Raw genomic sequence first — 14439 nt, 5'->3', positions numbered from 1 at the left:
TATCATAACCGGATCCGATTTGTGATGTACTACGTACAAATTAGATAATCAAATCTATTTAGTACTCCAATATTATTACAGAAGTTTTAGGAGTAGTTATTACTCTAAAGTGCCCTAATTATCCTGTTATCATTAATTTTATTTTTAATCTATGGATTGTGTGTTTAGGAAGGAACTAAATGCATTCAAGTCTTCAACAGAAAACATAAGATAAATCAAATGAGCTAGCTAGCTTACACGGAAAGATCTGACTAAACAAACGGACCAGAAATTGCTCTTTTTGAGAAACGCATACGCATTGTAATAAACACTTGCTATACAACATTGTAGGCTGTACAAAGCTTAGGATCTTGCAAACACATATTGGATCCCTTTTTACCATTCAAACTTTTTTTTTAACAGCAAACCATTAATGACAAACAGAGAATCCAACCAACAATATTAAGAATCAATCAATTCGTAATGGAAGTTTTGGATCATGAGTTGATGGTTTGATTGCATTGGTATCCTTGATAACCCTACTTGATCAATTAATAATACCGTTTAGATCTACATCTACAATAGACAAACTAAGTTAGGCAAAAGTTAAAAAACAACCTAAACGGGTCAAACATGATGAACCGTGACAAGTAAGGCAGGACTTAACCGAAACAAATTAAGGACTTTTAATTCATGCACAAAACTCAATGCCACCACACAGTTATTTAGGTCAAACTACATCAGATCACTACAGAGGGTTTCACTCGTTCGATGTGAAACCCTGTTGTCAAGTTTCAGCAGCTCAGCCAACACTCAACAAGGACAAAACTTTAGAGTAGAAAAAAGCAAACAAGAGGAGAATAGCAAATTCCCATCCCTTTCTTACGCCTTACTCTCCTGTCTTCCCGCGCATCTCTAGGCAACCAAGATGAGAGAAGCCGCCTCGAGATACGCGAGTAGAAGTCCCAGGCTTGAGACGACAAGAAACAAATAAAGTGATGTTTTAAATTAAAAACATCTCCTCTTCTCTCTCTGCTGTGCCTAGATAGAGTAGAGTAGTCTGAGGCAGCTCTGAGAGGACAAACATTTCACACTAGATTACGGGATGCTTATTTAAACAAAACAAATCCAGAGCGGAAGGAGTGAGAATTTACGCTCTTTTTCATCCCACAACTTTATATGACTTCTTCTGATTCTACTTCTTCCACAAAATATACTAGTAACAAGAAACCAAGAAAAGAAAAAATCCCATCACTTTTCTTCTCTTCTACCTATATACTACTGCACTTCCAAAGCAAGCAATAGTACTTGCTGAAGTTAACAACTCTTAGAGAAAACAGAACCCATTTCTTTTCTTCTTTCACTGTCTTCAGAGCAATGGATGTAAGTGTTCATTTACAACCCAATAATGCAATCCTTTTGATTTTTGTTCTTGATTGTTGTTGCTGATGAGTTGATTGTTCTTTGTAGGATTTCAAGAGGAATCAAATACCTGCATTTGGGAACTGGGATTTCTCAGATGGGTTACCGATTACACAGTATTTTGAATCAGCAAGACAAGCTGGATTAGTTAGATACAGCTGTGGTGAAAGGGATTTGTACGGTGCTGTTGCTGATGATTCTCTTTACTCTAATCCTCCTCATAGTTATCAGCATGATCTTATCAAACCACCGTCCATTACTGTTGTTTCTCGCAGAAAGGTAAACAATATCCAATTTCCTTTTGAGTTTGTTTTCTTCCTTCAAGCTGACTTACAGAAATGGGGTTTCTTCTGTTCTGTTTTCCATCGTCCAAAAACCACAAAAATGATCAAATCAATGATTTTTCTACATGGGTTTCTTGGTTTTCTTTTAATTTTACTCTTTTTGTTTACTTTTTCCTTCAAATCTTCTCTAAAATTGTTAGATTCTCTTTCTCTCACTGTCTCCAAAATTAAAAACAGAGTGTATATACTTGAGATCCTTAATTTCTCAGACTAATTGTATGATTATCTATAAATGGGACATATCTTTTGGATTTACTGATCTATATATACATGTGTTTAAGTACAATAATTTTTTTTTTTACGAATGATCATCATTGTAGAATTTAACTGTATAGTATATATTATGAATTAAATTAGTACAGTACTAATTGTATGACATTATTGAAATGAAATTTTGTAGACAAAGGGAGGAGTACCAAGGGAGAAACGTTACAGCAACAACAACAATAATAATAGTATCAAGGAACAAAAGAAGCATGGTAGGGTATATGACGTGACTGAACCGGCAAAACATCACCAGCAGCAGCAGCATCATTCATCGTATTCACATGATGATGATGATGATGATGATGAAGTTGAACAATATCACCATCAGCAACGTTACATCCCTCATCCACAAAGAATTCCCAAAGCTGTTGATGAAGATCTTTACAAAATCCCACCTGAACTTCTCTACAAACCTAAAAGAGTAAGCAATTTGATTCATCTTAATTGTGATTGTTAAAAATTCATAATTTTTATTTTATTCTGACATGAAATCATTTATTTTTTTAATTTCCTGTTGTAGAACAAGATGCTTGGATTCTTCTCATGCTTAGTACCCACTTGTGCTGCTTGAAACTGAAGAAGAAGAAGAAGAAGAAGAAGAAGAAGAAGAAAGAAGAAGCTTAATTTTAGGTTTAATATACTTATAGAAATATATAATAGATCAGTCTCTAATTAAGTTAAGTTAATTTCAAGAGGTTGTTCTTAATCACTTGGTTATTTTGTATTAATCCAACATCCTTAGAGGGGTTAAATTAAGTATCTATCTTTAATTTTTAATTTTCTTGCGTGGAGTGTCAATGAATGAATGAAAACAGTTATCCATCACTCAATTTTTCTGGGTTTTGATCATCATTATTACTAGTTCTAGGCAAGACATCTGCATTCCCTTGCTTAGTTGCTTGCAACTTTTACAGCTCAAACTCAGAAGCTTGATTATAAATTTGGCCTAATATTAGGGCGTTAAAGGGGCTATTGTCCCCTTTGATTGATTTTGGGGTCTCGGGCAGTTGAATGTGTATGCATGCTGCGGTTGGTGTGCAAGAAGACTAACATTAGATTGATTTTGAAGAAGTCAATTTGGTGGAAAGTGATTAACATTAGATTGACTCTTTTGTTCTTTAAAAACAAATAAATCTAGACATAATAATAGTATTTTATTAGGTTAAAGATACAGTATCATCGAAAATCACTAGTGTCTCTTTTGTACTACTACTGTATCTCTTAAGCAGCTGCTTTCCCCTTTAATGCAATTTGCTTAACCAAAAAAATAAAGGTGATCCCTAGTGCCATTAAAATCTAAACCACGAAACTAACACTTGGTAGGATGTAATTAGCATGCAGATGTGTAATCGCAACTGCAACTTAGCTCCACTGAGCCACTGTGTTTTACTACTAGTATCTTGTTACTTGTGAGTTAGAAAAAGGTTGGCTAGGTACTACTCAGTCTGCAAGAGTTAGACATTCCATTAAAAAGCTTGGTAGTTTTACACCTTTGATAATATTGTAACTAGTTTTAACAAATGCGCGCATTTAAACTAAAGAATGGAGCATATCAGACGTATCTTACACTGTAAACCGTACAAGATGGCTAAGCAAATAAATATGGGCAACACAAACCCGTGTTATCTGTCAGAGATCGTATCAAAGCAAGCCGCAAATTAGTGGGTAATCCAAAGAGATACCCATTATTCTAGTATAACTCAAAGGTCCAGAAACACATCTTTGAGCTACTTAATTACTCTTCTACGTGTCTAAATCCAAAATTAAACACAAATCCGTATTACAGACCCATAACTTTATTTTTCATCTTCTTATGAATCTTTGATACTGAAAGAAGTAGGGAACAATTTTGGGACTTGAATTAAAGATTAAAAAGAGTTTAAACAGCTGATTGATACTACTAGCATATCAGCTCATACTTGGCCATTGGGATCTCTTTTCTTTTTGTAAACACAAACATCCAAAAAAAAACAGGCCAAAAAATTAGCAAAAAGAACACATGGGTCTGTGACTTTGCATTGTTTTAGGTAGGGCTGCACAAGATCCGCCCACGATACCCATACCCACCCGTACCCGCTAAACCCGTGGGTTTTTAGTCCATACCCGTCCGTTGTGGGTGCGGGGTTGGTAATGAAAAAAATACCCGCTGTCCGTGGGTGCGAGGTTGGTTTTAGCTCATACCCGCCCATACCCGCCCGAAAAACCCGCAAAATATATACCTTTAGATAAAATTAATCCTAGCCGTCCGATCCATTATGAAACCCTAATCCTAATAATCTCTCATTCACTTTCAGAGACTCTAGACTCTGTTCGACCTCTCGGCCCTTTCCCCTTCTTCCTCCTCGGTCTTCTTCCTCCTAGGTCTTCTTCCTCACCTACGATTCGCTACGAAAACAACAGTTCAACAACAACAACTACAACTTCCAATCTTCACTAGCAATCGAAAAAATCAACAGATTCAACACCTAATCTGCATATGTGAACTTCCTAGGTATGAAATTTTTTGGGGTTTTGGTTTTTCTTCACTGAGTTAATGTTCATCTGTGATTCTGTAAATTCTAATTATAATGTTCTTATTTTTTGTTTTGATTTTATAATTATGATTTGTTTCAATTTGATTTTTTGGAATCAGAACAAAAATCTGATCAATGATTCGAATGAATGAAACAATCAGTGTTTGTGTAGACTAATTCCTGAATAATATGTTGTCTGATCAATGATTCATTTGTATCTACTATCTAGGTATGAAATATAATTGGTGTTCAATGTTTTTTAGTCAGGTTAATGGAAGAAGGTTCATCATATCAACCTTTGGCTTTGGCTATGGATACTTCCAGCCAAATGTCAAGTGCAGCACCAGCCTCGGCAACACCTCAATCTGAAACTGGTGGGACACCTCAATCTGTACCTGATGTCTCTGAAAATGAAGTTACAACCCCATGTGAAGGTAACAAGAAGTCAAAACAGTATTCTGATGTATGGGTGAAAGATTTTACTAGGTTAAATCCTCTTCAAGCAAGATGCAATCATTGTAAAAATACTTTTGATGCAAAGGTTAGGAATGGGACAACTAGTTTGAAGAATCATGCTGCTAGATGTCCTAAGAATCTTGATAGGAAGAAGGGACAACAGAGTATTGTTTTATTACCCCCAAAGCCAGGTGTTAGTGCTAAACTAGCTGCTTCCTCTTATAATTATGATAGGTGCAGAAGGCGTTTAGTGGAGTTTATAATTAAGCTAGAGTTGCCGTTTAGAATTGTTGAAGCAGAGGGTTTAAGGTCTTTGCTTCAAGAGTTTGAGCCTAGATTTCCTGTCCCAAGTCGTATGACAATTTACAGAGACATTTTAGAAATGTATATTGATGAGAAGAAACTGTTGAAAGAATATTTCAAGGCGAACAAACAAAGAGTATCTCTAACAACAGATACATGGACATCGCCGAATAATTTCAATTATATGTGTGTAACTGTTCATTATGTAGATGATAAATGGAAGTTGCAAAAGAGAATTATCATGTTTTGCTTAGTGAAAGGTCATACAGGTAAAGCCATTGGTATCATGCTAGAAAATTGTTTGGTGGATTGGGGACTCGAAGATGTTTTTGCTGTGACTCTTGACAATGTTAATGCTAATACTGTGGCTATTGATTACTTGAAGACGAGTGTAATTGGTTGGACAGGTGCAGTTGAAAGAGCTGCGTACTTACATGTAAGAAAGTTATATTTATTATTATTACAAATGATGATTTAATTTCTGATTCAACCAATGCAATTTCTAAGTTTATCTTGTTTTTGTTCTTATATCAGGTCAGATGTGCTGCACATGTCCTTGCTCTGGTTATAAGAGATGCAATACTTAAATATAACGCGTCGATTAAGAGGATCAGGTCAGTTGTGAAGTTTGTTACTTCTTCTCCTACTAGGTTGGCTACATTTAAAGAGTATTGTACAAAAGAAAGGATTGACTCCAAGAAAGGTTTGATTTTAGATGTTAAAACCCGTTGGAATAGCACATATTTGATGTTAGAGGCAGCTGAAAAGTACGAAAGAGTTTTTAATAGGTTAGCAAGGAATGACAAAGACTTCCAAAAGAAGTATATTTTCCCTGAAGATGAATCGTTTGCTTTACCTAATATTCAAGATATACTTTCTGATATTGATAATTCTGACCTTGGAGAGTTTTCTTCTGACTCTTCATCTAGTTCTGAATCTGACAGTGAAAGTGTGAATGCTAATCCAAGAGGCAGGAAGCTATTACTGAAAAAGAAAAAGAAGAAAAAGCCTAAGCAGCATGCTCCTTATGCCAAAGATTGGGATTATGCCAGAGGCCTTGTGAAGTGTTTTAAGGTATTCTTTGACTGTACTGCTAAGTTTTCTGCTTCAACAAAGGTTACATCACATATATTCTTATGGCAATTAGCAATCATCCATGAACAATTAATTGCTTTTAGAGATACCAGAAATCCAGATCCTTATATTTCAAGTTTGGCAACTCTTATGATTGGCAAGTACAATAAGTACTGGGATAGGTATGAAGATATGAATTCAGCATTATTTTTTGCCCGAATACTTGATCCAAGAGAGAAAGAAGGTGGATTAGAGTTTGTACTCCAGTGTTTGTATGAGAGCGATGAATACAGGGTTGAAAGTATTATGAAAAAGGTAAAGGAAGAACTTGTGAGACTCTTTGAAGAGTATAAGTGTATGTTTTCAACAGTGGAGGAAGGGTCATCTAGTGTTGCTGCTGTGGATGTAACTCCTGATATTATGGTAGATGATTCGATTGAGGCTATTCTTGAGTCAAGGAAGAAAAAGCGTAGAAAAAACCCAGTTATTGATGCAAACTCAGAGTTAGATAAGTATTTGATGGATGATTGTGTTCCTAATGATCCCGATTTTGATATATTGGCTTGGTGGAAAGAAAATAGCACCAAGTATAAAATACTCTCACATATGGCGAAGGATATATTAGCTATACCTGTCTCTTCAGTTGCGTCTGAATCTGCATTTAGTACAGGGAAGCGTGTTCTTAGCCAATGGAGAAGCTCTTTGTCTGCGAGGACAGTTGAGGCGTTACTCTGTACGCAGAGTTGGTTACAAAAGCCTGTCGATCTTGATTTTCTAATGGAGTATGTACCAGATGATTCCTCTAGCATTGAGGAAGGTAATCTTCAAAATGTTCTTCTTCTTTGTTTTCTATTTTATGTATATTTCAGTAAAGAGTAAAGACCTTAAAAGAAGCTAACATAATTTTCGATTTGGTTGCAGATTTATTTAAGAAGACCGTGTCGGAAGTCCTTGATCCTTGAGGATGCTAGGATGAGAGACTTGAGTCACTTGAATATGATAGTCTGGAAACTTTTATTGTTTAAGTTTTAAACTTATTTTAGCTTTCAAACCATGTTTTAGCTTAGCAATGTTATGCTTTTGGCACCATGACTGAGATATGATTGCAACCTTCTGTTGTTTTATTTGTACTGTTTAAACTTGTTTTAGCTTAGCAATGTTATGTTTATGTTTATGGTTTTTAGATTTTAAAAAACAGATGTGTGAATGATTATTGAATATAAAGCGGGTTAAACCCACTTAAACCCATACCCGCCCAACCCGCAGCGGGCGGGTATTAACACCCGCCCGCTGTTTGTGGGTGCGGGGTTGGTTATAAAAAAAAAAACCCGCAGCCTATGGGTGCGAGGTTGGTTTTAGCTTATACCCGCCCATACCCGCCCATGTGCAGCCCTAGTTTTAGGGGTTTTATAATGATTCAAGGGGACCCATAACTTAGTCCCTATTTCACTCAACTTTGTTACTCACCACAAGGGTCTAGAGTAGAGCTGGCAAACGGGCGGGTCGGGGCTGGCTTGTTACGGGTTACACGGGTACGGGTTAACACGGTCATAGCTTTCAGGTTAATATTCTTCACGGGTCGTCATTTTTACAACCCGCACCCGTAACGGGTAAAGCTTGTGGACGCACGGGTTACCCGGCTTGTTTAACTAAAGTTAAAATTAAAGCCTAATTAAGTTAATTTGTGGCCATGTTTAAGCTTTGACAATCTTCAATCTCTATTCAACACAAAAATCAAATACAAATCATTCATTTTCAACACAAAAATCAAATACAGATGAAAGATCTATTACAGCTCTTAACAGATTTCCTCATAAGCAGCTTCATTACCAGCATCTCAAGCTGTCTAACCAAATCAGATAAACATCAAAACCCCTTGCCATAGCTCAACCACATACGAATATAAATTATCCTCCCTTCTGCCACTACCAACCTGAACTCAAGACTACCAAAACCATTCTCTATTAGTAAATTGGCTAGCTTTGGCAATGGCTCATACTGAAATCAACAGTCAAGTAAAATGGTCACCTCGTATTCGACTGCCAATGGTTGGAAATACCACAAATCAACACTCAAGTACCTGAAAACAGACAACATCAGGGGAAAACATGATTTTGGAAACAACAAATGGTATAGAACTCAAACATGATTTTCGAAACAGCAAATGAAATTGAACGCATATGTTTGCTGAAATTGTTCGAATTCATTAGAAACCATAGCAGCTGTAATTCTCAAAAACCCTAATCTCTTCATGAATCGATCAAATCCTGAATTCTTGATTCAAAACAGTTCAAACCCCTTAAATCATATAAAACCCATCTCCAATTTTATCCCAGTACTTCATTTTCTCTGATTTATCCACCTTCTTCAGTTCATCTCGATTTCATCAGACTCAACCAAATTCGCCTTTTCTTCATTGCTTGATTTCACTTAACAGTGTAATTAAATTTAACCTTAACTCTCTGTATAAGAGAAAAGAAGAAGATTAGAAGAAGAGGAAGGAGAAAGAGGTGGTGATTGCGTGGTTCTAATGGCTGCCGCAGCCGCTGATTTCACTTCACAGGGTAATTAAATTAAAATCCTAACTCTCTGTATGGAGAAGAACAAAAAGATTAGAAGAAGAAGAAGAAAAAAAAAAGGAGAAAGAGGTGGTGATTGTGGTGGCTCCAATGGATGCCGCCGTGCGTGAAGAAGAAGCCCGGAAATTTTAGATTTTAGGGTTAAGAAATGGGTAAAATTCTTTATATATGAATTCACACGGGCATACGGGTATAACCCGCGAATTTACGGTCCGGGACGGGTTAGCCCGCTTTTCTACAAGCCGACATTTCTCCAACCCTAACCCGGCTTGTTTAGGCACCAGCCGAGCCGGGTACGGGTTTTTTACGGGCCGGGCCGGATAAACCCGCGAGTTTTGGCTTGTTTGCCAGCTCTAGTCTAGAGGGCAGCTCATTTGATAGTATTTACCATGAGCTTAAAGCAAAACTTTTTATAGCTCATGGAAATCTTCATCAGAGTTCAGGTTGTTAATTCTTATTGCCATCTTCTTCTTTCTTTGCCTTTTTCCATAGAGGAATGATACACACCAACGTAAAAGAAAGAAAAAGGGAATTTGGATAAGGGCCACTTTACTTTAATACAATTGATGAATATTCTAAAGCTCATTAATGTTGGGCCATGTTTCATGAGCAGATAGAAATGTAAAGAACAAGTAAAGTTTTTTCTTCTTTTGTTGAGTGGTTGGTAATCTTAATTGCATTTGTAGAACTAGTGTAAGCTCAAGTGTAAGAATGAAGCGAGGGTGCCCAAGTACAAAACCAGAGAGAGCTTTGGATGGATACTGGTGAACTTATACACAATTCTATCTCCAATGAAAGTGAGATACTCTCTTCAGTACAAATTCTTAACCAAATTGTACATGGATACCAGTGAATCTGATTGGCTGCAATTGGTCTGACTATGAATTCAATGTTTGTTTGGTGTTATTGGTGATAACAGTTGTTATTGAAAAAGGCATGAAAAGGTAAATTAGAAGAGTGCACAAAAGCATGCAAAGCTCAACTGCTAATTGGCCCTACCAGTTCTTCTTCATTGTTGTACAACGAAAGTGAAAACCACCATTATGATTGTGTTTGGGGAAGAAAGGAAGAAACCCACCACCAAGATTCAAAGCGTATATCCACTGAAAATGGGGACCCCCTCCTTTCTTTACTTTTTGTGAAATGAAATGTGATGTTTTCAGCATTTACACCGTTTACTTACGACCTTTTCTAATCTGTCAATGGAACATCAGTACTATGGTTCCCAATTATCACTCTATATATCCCTAATCTGTCTCTCTTTATAGACCTTTTACTGCTTACAGCCAAGCCCATAAGGGGGCTTATGTACTACTAGAAGCTACCTGTGTTTGGCTGTATAATGTGGACCACTGCAGCACATTGCTTATTCAAAATGTGGGTAAAAGTGGGTGAGACTGTGTGGTTTAGAGGAATTTGCCTTTGTCTGTCCGATCACCGAACTCTAACAGGGTCTCAATTAAACCCACTGTCAATACGAATCGATAACATTATTGTTTGCCAAGCCGATCAGATAAACATTATTGTTTCCCAAGCCGGAGCTAAGTAGACTTGCTGTTTGATAGTTTGCCACTACATGAGTCAGCTGAGGATTTCAAACACCACTGTTGAGAGACTTGAACTCGAGATTCCCTTAACACACGGCCAGCGGCACAATTTTATAAATAGTGTTATACAGCTTGGCCAGTGTGGGGATATTTGTAACATATCAAAATCATCAAGTAAAGAAAGTAGGGCACTTGAGAGAGACGTGGTTACTTGTTGTCTGGAATTCTTGGATGGTGTTCTACGAGGATTCACGAATGGCAGCGTTGCAGTGAGAGTGTGGGACAACAGCTGACATCACGAAACACAGAAATTTGAAGTCCTCAGTTTAACCTCTCTCCGACTCCGGGAAGTATCTCTGAGCATCAAATGGTCTATCCCTGGAAGCCGCTGAACCACGGAAGTCGGAACCACTTCCACCATTCATTGGAGCAAATGCTGCAAACAGATGGAAACAGAAGGCGTCAAAATTTGAAATAACAGAATAAACAACCAGTTGCATCCCCATGAAGTGTCCTTACTAGCAGACACGCCTAATAAAGTTGTAAATTTCGGCCGACAAAGAACTCCAAAATATGAACAAATTTGTGTTCTGTATGTATCATAGCAGCAGAATCTTGAATTTGCAACCTATTGTCACATGCTGAATCAGTGATTCAGTGCAGAGACCCAACCAGGAAACCTGGTCTTCAAATGTTTGGTCCTCTACGATAACAGAACTTGAACTAAATGTTTTCAAATTAAGAAAAAAAATAATATAAGCAAGAAAAACAGTAAATATATGGTATCAAGTTAGAATTCAATTGCAAGAAGAGACAGGATATCTGGAAAATGATCAACCTTTGTCCCTCATTCTTCTCTCCCTATCATAATCAAACTTATCTTGGATTTGCCCAGCCTTTTGTAAAGTATTGTCACCTTGTCTATCAGCTCCCAAACCTTGGCCCTGCATTACAAATTATACACCTTAAATGAGAAACCGAATCCTACTGCAGTACAAAGACTTGCAGTATGATGCACGTTCTCTTAATGCACCACAATGTTGGAGATCCATGATGGAAATACAGCATGACGGCATGCAAAGCTTTCATATTAGTAACATTTTCAAGTGTCGACAAAAGTTTTCAGGAACTTGCTTCTAGTTAAATCTCATCTATGGATACTTTTCTGAAGCAATGACAGGGGAAAACTTGATGGATGACATGGAACCAACAGCGTGGAACATCCATGCCACTTCAAATGAGTGGTGAACAAATCAAACATAGCACCTTCAGCCTATCAATACTCCCCAAAGTTAAATTGAATAGGCTTCTGCAACCTAAACAGAAATTTGATTCTGAGATTTAGCAAAAGCCACAGCACAGAATAGGATCAAAACAAGTCTGCGTTTCTGCAAATGTTAAACTTGCTTTTGATTATGAGCTCACAAACAGATACTGACAGAAGTACCAACCGACCCGTAACCTAACCTTCCTCTAACCTCTGACTACTGCCGGGTATTTGTGTACAAGACAAAGACTAAGGAGGCAAGTTACCTGCTATGTGATACACATAATTTATTAGAGCAGATAAAAGTTCACGCAACTGCATGATAGATGAGTGGTAACTACTTGGATTGCTCAGCTCTGTGGTAGTGTTTCCTACACAAACTAAAACTGATATTGCCCACCTATGTCCAAGCTTCTCGAACAGGGGACCGGTTACTCTTTTGTCAAGATATAGTATCATACTATGATCATGTTATTAGCATTGAAATGAAAAAGTAAAGCAAGAGTTAAGGACATGACATTGGTACCTTAATTTGGTAGTTGGACCGTTGTCTCCTGGAACAGAAGAAAAAAGAGGTCTAAGTTTACATTACATTTATCTGGTTACACATAATAATTCATCATGCCCACATGTTTTTCACGAGCGTATGAAGATAGATGGCCGTTTCCAAGTGAGAGGGTATACAGTCAAATCCTCAAATGCACACATGCCTCTTAAAGTGCAAGGTGAAATAAGAAGAAGCGACAATGGGTATGACCCGGTAACTAGAACTTGATAAATCGTGATACAAAAATGCAGAATAGGTATCTAGAGGGATTATTAAAATTCAAAATTAGGTTACAGAAGCAAACCTGTAGGGCGAAAAGTCCTGATCATCCTCGTCACCAGATTCATAATCCGCGTGATCTTGGGCAAGTTTCTTGGAATAGCCTTCATCCCAGTACAACCTTTCCCAGTTCTCTCTTAGCTCCTGATATAGTTCCATATACCTTTTGCAAAAAGGTTCGTGTTCCTTTTTCCACATTATAAAACAATAGCAACATTAGTCCCCCAGAAATTTAACAAATGTCCTCAGCTCTTATAGGAGTGTATAAATTTGGATTTATAAATATTAATGGTTCTGCCATAATCAGGCACCTTATCTATAAGATGATATTTTCCAACTGCCCACATTCTTCAGTTAGGCAAAATGTCGAATACCTGTTGTACATGATTCATCATCCTAAATAAAAACCCTTTCTATTAAGAACCGTAATTTCCATTGATGGAGCTCAATAGGGCATCACCATGTAGTAAGAGAGTATAACCCTAGAAGTGAAAAGAGAGTACCTGTTCCTTAAGCACGAGACGAGTACGACGCATGAACTGTTCGCGCATTTGTTTACGACGCTTATTAGGAAGATTATCTCTAGGTATAACAAAACGTTCTCTAGGAGGAATATGTTCACCAATTTCATGCATTTCACCATCAATAACCCACCATTCTGATTTATCACCTTTTGAATTCTTATTCTTCATCGATACCACTGGATTTTTCTTAGTCCTTCTCTTTGCAGTTGAAGGTGCTGATGATGAAGAATAGGGACCAACATCACCACCACTTCCACCTATATAACACCGAAGCTGCTGTATTTGCTGCTGGGTTTCTTCTATTGGTAGTACATGTGGATGGAGAAATGGGTTTCCTTGAAGCTGAGTTAATCTCTGCAACTTCCTGGTTATAGATAACATTAGCAATTAGTGGTATCTTAAGAGATGATGAAGATTTTGGTTACTTGAGAAAGTTTCAAGGACAAAATCTTTTAAAAATCAGCTAGTTGGAGAATCGAAACAATCAGTGTTCGAAGCCTCCTTTGTTTTTCAGGCAAAACCAGCTTTGGGTTTTTCGCACCCCATCCCCAACTCGAACAACAACAATGTTTTTGGAAGGGCAACTCCTATGGGGTGGAGCTAAAACCATCCCCAACTTAACGACTCTCCCTCTATTTGTTTGTGGACCCTCAGAAATTCGTGGAGTCAGAACGGACTATGGTAGAATGAAAATGATTCTTCGCAATCCCACGACCTTCCTCATCAGTCGGTTATTTTTGGAAATGTTTAGTTAATCTATCTTCTTTTTTACAGACATAGTTTTCTCACAAATAGGTGATGGTGAAAGCACAATGATTGGTCAACATTGGATTCCTCATACACCTCCAAATCAACCACACCTAGTGAGCCATATTCTACCACCCACCACCTTAGTGTCCCACCTGATTGACCAAACATCAAACACTTGGAACCATAACACAATCCAACACTCCGTCTCAATAAATATGGCTCACCAAATCATCAATATCCACCTACCAAATACCCAGTACCCGACAAAACCGTTTGGCCCTTCACAGAAAATGGAAAATACTCCTCAAAATCTGGCTACAACCATCTCATCTCCATGCAACCTCCGACCCGAACAAACCAAACCATTGTCATCAACATGTGAACATCAAAGCAATCTGGAAGCTAAGATGTCCACCAAAGACCAGACTTTTCTTGTAGAAAGCCGCACACAACGGCCTACCAACCTTCAAAAGACTACACGTACTAAATATCACCACTACCAACACATGCCCACTATGTAACATCCACCCGGAGTCAGAACATCACCTATTTTTCGATTGCGATTACTCAAAAACAATCTGGAAACTC

The 14439-nt window shown here is 37.6% G+C and overlaps 2 protein-coding genes across 2 annotated transcripts; one reads left to right on the top strand and one right to left on the bottom strand.

The window, feature by feature from the left end:
• The first annotated feature begins 1008 nt into the window (after nucleotides 1–1008).
• On the top strand, nucleotides 1009–2842 carry LOC113334434. Its single transcript, XM_026580690.1, has 4 exons — nucleotides 1009–1362; nucleotides 1450–1680; nucleotides 2146–2433; nucleotides 2533–2842. Exons 1-4 carry the CDS (start codon nucleotides 1357–1359, stop codon nucleotides 2581–2583), a joined length of 576 nt encoding a protein of 191 aa, XP_026436475.1. The 5' UTR covers nucleotides 1009–1356; the 3' UTR covers nucleotides 2584–2842.
• Nucleotides 2843–10430: 7588 nt separating this feature from the next.
• Nucleotides 10431–13712, bottom strand: LOC113334364. The gene is made up of 5 exons (XM_026580637.1): nucleotides 13081–13712; nucleotides 12603–12763; nucleotides 12278–12305; nucleotides 11323–11428; nucleotides 10431–10920 (listed from the first exon to the last, which is right to left on the bottom strand). Exons 1-5 carry the CDS (start codon nucleotides 13480–13482, stop codon nucleotides 10811–10813), a joined length of 807 nt encoding a protein of 268 aa, XP_026436422.1. The 5' UTR covers nucleotides 13483–13712; the 3' UTR covers nucleotides 10431–10810.
• Between the last annotated feature and the right edge of the window lie 727 nt (nucleotides 13713–14439).

Source organism: Papaver somniferum, unplaced genomic scaffold (assembly GCF_003573695.1).
Source record: "Papaver somniferum cultivar HN1 unplaced genomic scaffold, ASM357369v1 unplaced-scaffold_137, whole genome shotgun sequence".
In the NCBI taxonomy this organism is placed as follows: Eukaryota; Viridiplantae; Streptophyta; class Magnoliopsida; order Ranunculales; family Papaveraceae; genus Papaver; species Papaver somniferum.
Note: the sequence above shows the minus strand (reverse complement) of the source record. Positions and strands in the feature narration are given on the sequence as shown.